The sequence below is a fragment of the Oncorhynchus kisutch genome, linkage group LG6 (assembly GCF_002021735.2).
Source record: "Oncorhynchus kisutch isolate 150728-3 linkage group LG6, Okis_V2, whole genome shotgun sequence".
In the NCBI taxonomy this organism is placed as follows: Eukaryota; Metazoa; Chordata; class Actinopteri; order Salmoniformes; family Salmonidae; genus Oncorhynchus; species Oncorhynchus kisutch.
Window position 1 is genome coordinate 70358325 of NC_034179.2, and position 12788 is coordinate 70371112.

At 45.9% G+C, this 12788-nt stretch overlaps 2 protein-coding genes across 2 annotated transcripts in view; both read right to left on the reverse strand.

Moving 5' to 3' along the window:
- LOC109893324 (signal transducer and activator of transcription 5B-like) overlaps positions 1–12788 on the reverse strand; it is an 81344-nt gene that overhangs the window by 61282 nt on the left and 7274 nt on the right. The gene's annotated exons all lie outside the window — the stretch shown is intronic.
- On the reverse strand, positions 959–8579 carry LOC116374453 (pneumococcal serine-rich repeat protein-like). Its single transcript, XM_031827312.1, has one exon. It carries the CDS (start codon positions 3855–3857, stop codon positions 1869–1871), a length of 1989 nt encoding a protein of 662 aa, XP_031683172.1. The 5' UTR covers positions 3858–8579; the 3' UTR covers positions 959–1868.

Here is a 12788-nt window from a genome sequence, read left to right on the forward strand (position 1 = left end):
CTTCACGTTTACTTCTACATACTACGCAAGTACGCTGACACACACACACACACACACACACACACACGCCTTAACACCTCAGGCAAGAGGTAAAGGTGAGTTCGAAGGTTGAATGAGGGATAAAGTACTGTTCGAACTTACTCAACCTGGTCAGACTGCATTAGTATCAATGTAGCATGTACAGTAATAAACAAACAAATGGTTGTAGACCTACAGTAAACTGCTCTTATTGGCTTTATTGTACACTCCTGGAAAAAAAGGGTTCTTCGGCAGTCCCCATAGGAGAACCCTTTTTGGTTCCAGGTAAAACCCCTTTTGGGTTCCATGTAGAACCCTCCTTTAGAAAGGGTTCTATCTAGAACCAAAAGGGTTCTACCTGCAACCAAAAATGGTTCTCCTATTGGGACAGCCGAAGAACCTTTCAGGATTCTAGTGTTTTGTTTTGTGACCCAGTCTGTCTGAATGTTGTTTACATGGATGAATCTTCTTTTGTACTTCTCCTATGCAGGTTTAGTCTTAGTCCAGCTAAAGGGTTTGTATTAAGTTTAGTCTTAGTCCAGCTAAAGGGTTTGTATTAAGTTTAGTCTTAGTCCAGCTAAAGGGTTTGTATTAAGTTTAGTCTTAGTCCAGCTAAAGGGTTTGTATTAAGTTTAGTCTTAGTCCAACTAAAGGGTTTGTATTAAGTTTAGTCTTAGTCCAACTAAAGGGTTTGTATTAAGTTTAGTCTTAGTCCAACTAAAGGGTTTGTATTAAGTTTAGTCTTAGTCCAGCTAAAGGGTTTGTAATAAGAAAAAAAAGAACCGTATAAAGAAAACAATTTTTGCTGGGAAAAATGCAGGTTTGTCCTCATTGATTTCTATTTGAAAGCCCACTTCATACATGCATCTAATGCCACTCTATCCCTCTGCACTCATCTCCCATTCGCTGTACTGTACCTTCCACCACGCTCTTCTAACTCTCATGTCTTTTCCCTTGGTACATTTCTGCCCCTCTCTCTCTCTTGCACCACATCAACACCCCTGTAAACACCAAGGCAGGCAGCTTTTGAGAACCCTGTCCTTTGACCTTTTCAGCTTGTGATGTGTCAGAGTTCATATAGCTGCAGTTTCTCACAGACGGTGTCTAATGTGGTCACCAGAGCCATGCCCCCCCCTTCTCACTACTTCTCCAGCACCCCACCCCTCTCTCTCTCATGTGCACTTCGTAAAGGTCACCCTCTACCCCACCTCACCCACCCTCCGCTCAAATCCCAGTGGTCTGCTTAACCTTCACCTATGCTGGGGTTTTATTACACTGTAAAAACAACAGTGACTCACACCCTCCTTCCCAAATGGCACCCTACTGCAGTAATCTGGTCAAAAGTAGTGCACTACAAAGGGAAAAGGGTGCAAATGGAAGCAGATTAAAGTTCACACCTGTTGTACTTGGCACATGTGACTAATACCATTTGATTTGAGACGCAGTCCTGGTCTCGGGGCAGAGTGGACCTGGGAGCTGAGCCACCTAGGGTAGAGGAGACCATGACTCAGAACCTAGCTACAGTATGGAACAACAGGAGGCTGCAGTAGTACACAGTGGTACACAGCTGGGGCAGTTACAATGGAATGGATGTGTGCTACTGTATTGTGCCAAGTGGTGCTTGCTGCTGCCTGGGACTCTAACATCCAGCTGTCCTTCTTGAGCTGATTTGAAGTGGAGACTATGCTACTGCTAAAATAATTCTCGATATACTGTAGCTATGTCTATTGAAGCATAATGGAAATAACAGAAAACACTGTTGCCATGGCATTTCTGAGCTTTTTTCCCAAGTTGCTTTGACCTTGCAGACTCACTGGGTTGTGACACATTTCATAAGAGCCCCACAAATACTACAAGGACGTGCCTCCTGTGGCTGCATGTGACGCTCTGACATTCATAACAAGACATCCCTGCTTTGATTGCATTTCAGTTGAATGACGTTGCCACTGTGAGTTAGCGCGGGGTTCCCCCCAAGGCTGTGGGCTTTCCGCCTCATATGACCTGCTAATAGTGTAATGGACAACCCACATTGTCCTTTCACTGGGAAACCTTTTAGCTGTGACCTGAGGGACTCCAAATGTCACACTGTTGCTAGGCTTGTGGCAGAGGAGCAATCCACTGGAGAGCAGAGCAAAGCAGAGTGAACATTCAGCCACAGCCAAGTGGGACGAGAGAAGCAAAGGTGTGGGATCATGGATGGGGCTGGCACTGAGGCTGGCAGTGGTGCTGGGACTGAGGCTGGCAGTGGTGCTGGGACTGAGGCTGGCAGTGTTGCTGGCACTGAGACTGGCAGTGGTGCTGGCACTGAGGCTGGCAGTGGTGCTGGGACTGAGGCTGGCAGTGGTGCTGGGACTGAGGCTGGCAGTGGTGCTGGCACTGAGGCTGGCAGTGGTGCTGGCACTGAGGCTGGCAGTGGTGCTGGCACTGAGGCTGGCAGTGGTGCTGGGACTGAGGCGGGAAGTGGTGCTGGCACTGAGGTTGGCAGTGGTGCTGAGGCTGAGGCTGGCAGTGGTGCTGGGCCTGATGCTGGGGCTGGCAATGGTGCTGGGACTGAAGCTGGCAGTGGTGCTGGGACTGAGACTGGCAGTGGTGCTGGGACTGAGGCTGGCAGTGGTGCTAGGACTGAGGCTGGCAGTGGTGCTGGGACTGAGGCGGGCAGTGGTGCTGGGACTGAGGCGGGCAGTGGTGCTGGGATTGAGGCTGGCAGTGGTGCTGGGTACGAGACTGGGGCTGGCAGTGGTGCTGGGTGTGAGGCTGGGGCTGGCAGTGGTGATGGGTGTGAGGCTGGGGCTGGCAGTGGTGATGGGTGTGAGGCTGGGGCTGGTAGTGGTGCTGGGTGTGAGGCTGGGGCTGGCAGTGGTGCTGGGTGTGAGGCTGGGGCTGGCAGTGGTGATGGGTGTGAGGCTGGGGCTGGCAGTGGTGATGGGTGTGAGGCTGGGGCTGGTAGTGGTGCTGGGTGTGAGGCTGGGGCTGGCAGTGGTGCTGGGTGTGAGGCTGGGGCTGGCAGTGGTGCTGGGTTTGGGACTAAGGTGGGGGCTGGCAGTGGTGCTTGGACTGAGCCTGGGGCTGGCAATGGTGCAGAGGCTGAGGCTTGGACTGAGGCTTGGACTGAGGCTGGGTCTGGCAATGGTGCAGAGGCTGAGGCTTGGACTGAGGCTTGGACTGAGGCTGGGACTGAGGCTTGGACTGAGGCTGGGGCTGGCAATGGTGCAGAGGCTGAGGCTTGGACTGAGGCTTGGACTGAGGCTGGGACTGAGACTGGGACTGAGACTGGGACTGAGACTGGGTATGGCAGTGGTGCTGGGAATGATGCTAAGGCTGGCAATGGTGTTGAGGCGAGGACTGAGGCTTGGACTGAGGCTTGGACTGAGGCTTGGACTGAGGCTAGGACTGATGCGCGGTATGGCAGTGGTGCTGGGTCTGAGGCTGGTTATGGCAGTGAAGTAGGGGCTGGGACTGAGAATGGGAATGCCAGTGGTGCTGGTGCTGGGTAATGGAATGAGGCTGGGTATGGCAGTGGGGCTTGCCCTGGGGTTTGGATTGAGGCTGGGTATGGCACAGGTGCTGGGTATGGCAGAGGCGCTGGGGTTTGGATTGAGGCTGGGTATGGCACAGGTGCTGGGTATGGCAGAGGTGCTGGGGTTTGGATTGAGGCTGGGTATGGCAGTGGTGCTGGGGGTGGTGCTGGGTATGGCAGAGGTGCTGGGGGTGGTGCTGGCGTTGCAGCTGAGCTGTGGTGGTGGAGGTTCTTTTGGATCATCAGACACCTCCATGCCCTCCCAGGCAAAACAAAGGACTTGACCTGATTTTTCTCTGAGACATTTCCTGGCACTGTACATAGTCCAGTTCCTCCTATTACGATGCTGGAATGATTATGGTAGTCCCTCAGTCTCCCTGGGATAATCTAGATAAGCTGAAAGGGCAATGAGGCATGGCAGTTACTCCCCCCGGATAGAGGCTTTCCTAAATAACACCTCAGATCACCATTACCGTGTTGGTGTTTCCCTTCGTACTGTCCACCATGTCCACACAGACCATGCTAATACAGGGAGGTGATGTTTCAAATCCACAGCATCATATGACATCCTGAAATAACTGTTCTGAATATAAATCCCTCTATTCTTTCTTCCTCCTCTTCTTCCTCCTCCCCCTTCTTCTCTTCCTCCTCCATCCCAGCCCGGACTGCGTTGTCCCATTAGGCTCTGTGAAACTCACCCAGAGAGTAGTTCTTGCAGTTTGTGCAGCAGCCCTGTCCTGTCACCAGTCTATATTGACTAGATAAAAGGCTCCTATTGACTTTGCCACTGCACTGAACAGGCATGAGAAGGCAGGAGAGAAGTCCTCAGAGACAGGCTCCATTGAGGCCAGGACACTGTGAACCAAACCAGTACCATATCAAACCCATCCTGCATACACAGGTAAAGTGTAACACAAACAGTACACTGATCTTGAACAAACCACACTTTCAATTTCTGTATTAGCCAATAATACATTTGCAAGGCTATTCTCTCTGACATCCATTCATTCATTCATTCGTTATCTTCGTGGATACGTCACCTCTCTTATCTCGTCGTTTGCGTTTATGAGAGAGTGCATTCATGGGCATTTTAGTTTGCATGTCCACATATTTTTCATAATGTACGCTGCACAGTAACACAATGGCAATGTTTCATTATTCAACGCAGACAGCCACAATAATGGAACAAACTACCAATAAGGGCCACGATGGGGATAACATATCCAATTTCTATCCTATTCATGTACAGAGCACATCCACTCAATCCATGTTGTGCGAGGCACAGGGGTCTGGTGACGCAATGGATGATTGGGGAAGAATGTGAGGCTGTAGAAAGTACCTCATGAGAACCATGAATCGTGGTAATACTGTATGTTACACGGAGTATTTACTCTCTCTGTTCTCTCTTGCACTCTCTGTCTCCCTATCTCTCTCTCTCTCTCTAACCCTCTCTCTCCCTCCCTCTTCCCCTCGATTTCTGCATATATTTAACGGCACATGAGATCAGTTCATACGGTTGAATGCTTCCCAGAGAAGGCGTGGGACCCTGTGCAACAGAAGGGGACTACACTGTACAGTACCACAGACTTACTTCACTGGTGTAACTTTGAGAAAGGTGGGACCCTGTGCAACAGAAGGGGACTACACTGTACAGTACCACAGACTTACTTCACTGGTGTAACTTTGAGAAAGGTGGGACCCTGTGCAACAGAAGGGGACTACACTGGACAGTACCACAGACTTACTTCACTGGTGTAACTTTGAGAAAGGTGGGACCCTGTGCAACAGAAGGGGACTACACTGGACAGTACCACAGACTTACTTCACTGGTGTAACTTTGAGAAAGGTGGGACCCTGTGCAACAGAAGGGGACTACACTGTACAGTACCACAGACTTACTTCACTGGTGTAACTTTGAGAAAGGTGGGAACCTGGAAGAAAAAACACTGGTGTTTTAAAAGTGCAAGGTTGCACTTATATAGTAAGTATGATATGAACAAGGGTTCTGTTTGTTTATCAAACGTAGAACTCTGACCCCATGCACACACACACACACACACACACACACAGTTCTTGTCTTCACCGGCCTGGGTTATCAGACACTTTTCTGTGTTTAATCATTGATATGTTCCAGGCTGTGCACAGAGGCAGCCACCAGTGTGGGGTAAAACCATACTCTATTCATTTTAATAAGACTACAGTCAATATTTAATTTTCTCCTTCAACTATAATTTGGAGATGTTATATGAGGATCCTCCAGCGCAAGCTGAGAGAGAGAGCGAGAGAGATGTCGTGCAGAGTGAGCAGCAGCGAGCCACGCTGGAGAGGAGAAGAGCCGCCGAGGGCAATGACAAAGTAATTGGATCAATAGAACCACAGGTCCACACTCTGACGGTCCACATTACACTAGCTCTGCGCTAGATAGAGAAGAAGAACAGAGAGCCTAGGACAGAGGGGAAGACTGGGCCCAGAAATGAGACAATACTTTCTTATCCATTAGGTTATTTATTTATCTTAAATTTAAACCGAGAGAGAGAGAGACAGAGAGAGAGAGAGAGAGATACGTGTGATTAAGACTGTGAGAACCACAGATCCTACTGAGACGGAAAGAGATGGAGAGGGACAGGAGGGCCTGATGTTTGACACCAGACAGGCAACCCGACCGACCGACCAACAGACATGGCTTTAGACTTGCTCAATCAGCTTGGCAGCCTGATCCTGTCAAACAACAGATTATAAAAGACAACACCACTAAAGCAGCAACATTCATTTTGACAAAGGGCCCGGTCTGTTCTGGATCATAATCATCGTCATTATCATCTTGTCTTAATCTGCTAAAGACATTTGGCCCATTCCCCAGAGGGAGCGCAGCCTTGACCTAGATTTGTTTTGTTTTTTAACATTCTGGGATTAAGCGGGTCGGGAATAATGGCAATATGATGTGTGTGTGTGTTGCATCTGATGAGATGTTCTTATTTCCCTATTTCCATCTCACTCCTTCCCTTCTCAGTCCCCCCCCCCTGATCTCCTGCTGTAATGTAACCAGTAGTAGGTTTGAATGTGGACGTGGTGATCGACTACCGGTTAGGCCTCATCCTGCATTAAGTTACACTACATTTAACAGGCAGATTCTCAAACGCCATTGAAACAGAGGGCTTGACCACTTTACCGTCTGCCAGGATCTTTAACCAAGAATACATTTCTCAGAAAGCCAAAAGGATACAGTTGAGTTCTCCAGAACACACTGTAGAATTATACTCCACAACCAGCCAGTGTTCAAACAAAACCACCTGCTGAAAAATACAGCCAATTCAAACCCTAACCAGCCAATACAATCCTCAACAAAACCAAAACCAGGAAAGACGAGGCAAAATATAAACCAAATACCAGACCAAAATGACCCAATAGGTTTAGAAACAGAAATCATCAGTGGAGGACTGTAAGAGTTTAGATGACATCACCACTGGAGCACATAATAATCTTCAGTGTAGCAGCCAGCCATTGGTCGAGTCATGTGTGAGTTTATAAGGCTTGACCTTTCAGTAAACTAATGCAAGGCTGATGCCAGGTTGATTTATGGCAATAAGGGCAGACGACCCCTGACCTCTAGTGCATTACTGGAGCCACTAGATTAGTCTCTCCTCCAGGTTATCTGGGGGGATATCACTGCCTTATCCACTGAACAACAGGAACACTGGTCACACAGATGCATACAACATACTGTAGATAGTATAGCTAGCTAAAGACGTAAGATTTCAATATGATCACCCTAATGCAGGAGAAAATCTCCATTCATTATAATCCACGTAATAATTCACATTTCCTGTTGCTACAGGATTATTTTCGTGTTGTAGCAAACTGGCTCAAATTAAGATTCTACATCTGTACACTCATCCAGTCCATTCTGTTAAATCTTTCTCTTCATTTACAGATCTATGATCTGTGCCCGTCTTGACAGGACAGTGTAGCCAAAAGTTTAAAGAGTGGAGGGTGAGAAAGTCTGTATCTTCGGCATTGTGGCACCTGAAGGCTAGGTGAGAATTTGTTGTATTGGTGGGTGTCAAGAAAGATTTTTAGGCTTGCGTCATTTTTTTGTTGTTGCAAACAAAAGTTTAGGAACCACTGATGTGGAATCAAGTGATCGGTTGGGAATTAACCCTTAGTAGGCTGTACTGGTCTCTATCTCCAACGGACAGGTAAATGATTTCAACGTCAGGGCCAAAGTGGTTAGCATGGTAGCTACGGCTTGCTCTGAGCGGCATGTAAGTGGCATTGATATTTGCTAACATATGAACGACCTCCTGTAGAGTTGATCAAACATTACAGTTCAAATGCCTTCTTTCTTTGGGTGCCAACCCAGGATGAGGTGTGCATGCCTTACGAAGGGTAGCTTTTAATTAATTACGTTGAAAATAATATGTTGGCCCTGGACGAAATTATATCACAGTCATATGATATCACAATCATTTAAACCATTACAATTTACTGTAAATAGGGCCTCCTGTGTGGCGCAGCAGTCTAGGGCAATGCATTGCAGTGCTTGAGGCGTCACTACAGACCCGGGTTCGATCCCAGGCTGTGTCGCAGCCGGCCACAACAGGGAGACCCGTGAGGCGGCGCACAATTGTACCAGCATTGTCCGGGTTGTCCTTGTCTCATCGCGCTCTAGTGACTCCTTGTGGTGGGCCGGGTTCATGCACACTGACCTCTGTAGCCAGCTGTACGGTGTTTCCTCCGACACATTGGTTTCCGGGTTAAGCGAGCAGTGCTGCTAGGCAGGGTTGTGTTCCGGGGGATGCATGGCTCTCGACCTTCGCCTCTCCCGAGTCCGTACGGGAGTTGCAGCGACAAGACTGTAACTATCAATTGGATATCACGAAAAAGGGGTAAAAAGTACCCAAAAAATAAAGAAAGAATATACTGTAAATGCTATGAGAACGCAAATGAGCATCCCTGTTGGTACATCTTCAATGTGAAAATGTCTGCTCCTGTTTAGAGCAGAGGTCGGGCCGATTTCAAGTTTTCATAACAATTGGAAATCGGCATTTTTGGCCAATTTTTTTAATTTTTAATTTATATATATATATTTATACCTTTTATTTAACTAGGCAAGTCTTATTTTCAATGAATGCCTAGGAACTGTGGGTTAATTGCCTTGTTCAGGGGCAGAACGACAGATTTTCAACTTGACAGCTCAGGGGTTTCAATCTTGCAACCGCACAGTTAACTAGTCCAACGCTCTAACCATTGCACTCCACGAGGCACGAGGAGCCTGCCTATTACGCGAATGCAGTAGAAGCCAAGGTAAATTGATAGCTAGCATTAAACTTATCTTATGAAAAACAATTAATCATAATCACTAGTTATAACTACTAATCCAGTTTAGCAGGCAATATTAACCAGGTGAAATTGTGTCTTTCTCTTGCGTTCATTGCACGCAGAGTCAGGGTATATGCAACAGTTTGGGCTGCCTGGCTCATTGCGAACTAATTTACCAGACTTTTACGTAATTATGACATACATTGAAGGTTGTGCAATGTAACAAGAATATTTAGACTTAGGGATGCCACCCATTAGATAAAATACCGAACGGTTCAGTATTTCACTGAAATAATAAACGTTTTGTTTTCGAAATGATAGTTTCCGGATTCTATCATATTAATGACCAAAGGCTCGTATTTCTGTGTGTTATTATGTTATAATTAAGTCTATGATTTGATAGAGTAGTCTGACTGAGCAGCAGCAGGCCCGTAATCATTAATTCAAACAGTACTTTCGTGCGTTTTGCCAGCAGCTCTTCGCAAGCACAGCGCTGTTTATGACTTCAAGCCTATCAGCCTAATGGCTGGTGTAACCAATGTGAAATGGTTAGCTAGTTAGCTGGGTGTGCGCTAATACCGTTTCAAACGTCACTCGCTTTTAGATTTGGAGTAGTTATTCCCCTTGCGCTGCAAGGGCCGTGGCTTTTGTGGAGCGATGGGTAACGCTGCTTCGAGTGTGGCTGTTGTCGATGTGTTCCTGGTTCGAGCCCAGGTAGGGGTGAGGAGGGGGACGGAAGCTATACTGTTAAACTGGCAATACTATAGTGCCTATAAGAACATCCAATAGTCAAAGGTATATGAAATACAAATGGTATAGAGAGAAATAGTCCTATAAATACTATATTAACTACAACCTAAAACCTCTTACCTTGGAATATTGAAGTCTCATGTTAAAAGGAACCACCAACTTTCATATGTTCTCATGTTCTGAGCAAGGAACTTAAACGTTAGCTTTCTTACATGGTACATATTTTACATGGCACACATTTTTACATGGCACATATTACTTTCTTCTCCAACACTGTTTCTGCATAATTTAAACCAAATTGAACATGTTTCATTATTTATTTGAGGCTAAATTGATTTTATTTATGTTTTATATTAAGTTAAAATAAGTGTTAATTCAGTACTGTTGTAATTGTCATTATTACAAATAAAAAATATAAAATAATTGGCCGATTAATCGGCATTGGCTTTTTTGGGCCTCCAATAATCGGTATCGGTATCGGCGTTGAAAAATCATAGTCGGTCGACCTCTAGTTTAGAGTCTATTGAATGTAACGCTGGTGAAGTGGTTGTAGCATAGAACAGCATTTTGCTCATGTGTGTTTACTTTACAGAAAATAACTGGGTAGGATTCTGGTTTCCAACTATTTGCATACAATTTGCATATTGCAACAAGGATAGATAACACCAGTTATCCCCCAACACCCAAACACAAAACAATACCAAAGGACATTTAAGAAGGAATTAACCAGAAATAAAAGTTAATTAAGTAAGGTACATCCAAAGACCATCACATTTAATAAATATATATCATATTTAACCCAGTCAGCTTAACTCAGTCAGAAACTCGGATTCCCAGCAAAAACAAAAATATCCACAGGTGACATTTGAGAAAAACGTGATGCTCACAGCCACATGCCCCTCCCTAATTTGCATGCTACCTTCCCATGGCTGGCTGAGAGCGAGGACTGAGAGCGACCTTCTTCAAGAGCGCTGGTAATTTCTTGTGTGTCACAAAGATAATATCTGGAGGCTTTATCACGTGTCTCAGTGTCTGGTGTGCAACACAGAGGAACAGAGAAATCTTTCAAATACATATATTTTTACAGTCTATCAGAGAAATACAGTGAAAGAGAGAGAGCAAAAGTGAGAGCGTGAGAGTTACGTTGCACTGGCACAAAAAAGACCAGCAGGAGTGATTCAACTCTATGGGTGTTGATGACTATGTGGACCATCTTAACCATATTAAAAAGGAAGGATTTTAGTTGGATGATAAACCTCTTGTTAACAATATAGCCCATTTAGTGTTACTAGATACAAACTTCAGAGTAATGTAATGTAGCTGTCAACCGTGACCCATGCTACATGATGTATTTGACAGACGGATCAGTCTTGCCTAGGCAAGGCTGAGAGCTCTGGAGGTCATGTGACTATAGGATTAGTTTGAGCCCAACTGAAAGGGGCGGGGTTAGTGGGGGTAGGGGTTAGCGTGAGCCTTTCTTTCACCACCACATGCTTTCTCATAGACCCCGGGACTCCTCCCCTACTACAGTATCTCTTTCCCTTTAACTGTCTTTCTCTCTTCCTCCCTTCCTCCTCTCTCTGCTTAAAAAGGTTTAATCTCTGCTTGGACTGGACAACACACTGTTACTCAGCTGAAGGCAGAAAGAGAGAGAGAGAGAGAGAGAGAGAGAGAGAGAGAGAAAAGAGAGAGAATGTAAAAAGAAACCAATCAACACCATGGCCATCTGAAAAAGGCCATGGCACACACTTAGGTACTCATTGGCTGTGTTTGAGATCATTAATACCGCGATGTATCATGGGTAAATCGTGACTGACTGATCTACAAATAAGATTGAGTTGTTTTTTAGATGCAAGGTGATTTGTCGATCAGTCAATCTCGACTCGCCTTTAAAGTCGGCTGCAATGTTGAACGCGCCCACTTCCTTGTAGCCTACATGACACCGCACTCTGATTGGGCAACACTTCCTCATGCTCAAATTGGAACCCCCTCTTAGTCCTAATCTAAGATTTGATTATCCTACCCCAATAACAGCCTTTATGATTTTCAATGGTCAAACATGAACAATTTCAACCTCCTATCAACACCTCCCCTTTTCCCTTTTCTTCCTCCTTCCCTCCCTCCTCCAGCCCAAGAGATGCCAGGGCCCCCCCCCCCCTCCATCTTCGGTCTCCCTGTGTTTCATCATTTTCCTTCAATATGTGTAGGTAATCTATCTGATGTTGTCTGGTTTAAAAGAGTATGACATTGTTGCCGCCAGTAGAATTGAAAGCAAGGGAAGCCAGCGAGCATTTGGCTTCCCTTGATAAAGAATAGCCAATCAGCATTGAGAGAAACTGAGTGAGCTCAACTTCAATGGTCAAACATGAACAATTTCAACCTCCTATCAACACCTCCCCTTTTCCCTTTTCTTCCTCCTTCTCTCCCTCCTCCAGCCCAAGAGATGCCAGGGCCCCCCCCCCCTCCATCTTCGGTCTCCCTGTGTTTCATCATTTTCCTTCAATATGTGTAGGTAATCTATCTGATGTTGTCTGGTTTAAAAGAGTATGACATTGTTGCCGCCAGTAGAATTGAAAGCAAGGGAAGCCAGCGAGCATTTGGCTTCCCTTGATAAAGAATAGCCAATCAGCATTGAGAGAAACTGAGTGAGCTCAACTGTGCACCAACAAAAAAGTGTCAAGGGAAGCCAGATTGGATTTAGCTTCACTCCAATCACATCACATCCAAAGGAACACGTAATTGACAGTAAAACAAATCTTGTTGTCATTGTCCTCCGGTGGCTAGCTAGCTAAAGTCGGCCCTTTCCTAAATTAGCCATGGATGGCGATAGGGATTTGGACTTGGGGTTTGACTTAATTCTCTGTACTGGACAATGATTATAACTGCGATTCTGATCTAACCATACATTGTGCCCCTGGACTGAGAGGATGAAAGTTCAACATGTAGCTAGATGTAGTACGCTAATGTTAACTGGCCTGGTGCATCATTGGCCATGAAAGGAAGTTAGGCTAGCAAGCAAGCATTTTAGACAGGTAGCCTACGACAACAAAAACTAAGAGCGTGTACTGTATGATAGATTCGTGAAAGAGAGGAGGATGGCATTGGTTGTTTCTCTACAAGTAGGGTGGGTCGACATGTTTGTTCTACTTGCACGCACAAATGCATGCACACACGCGTACACACA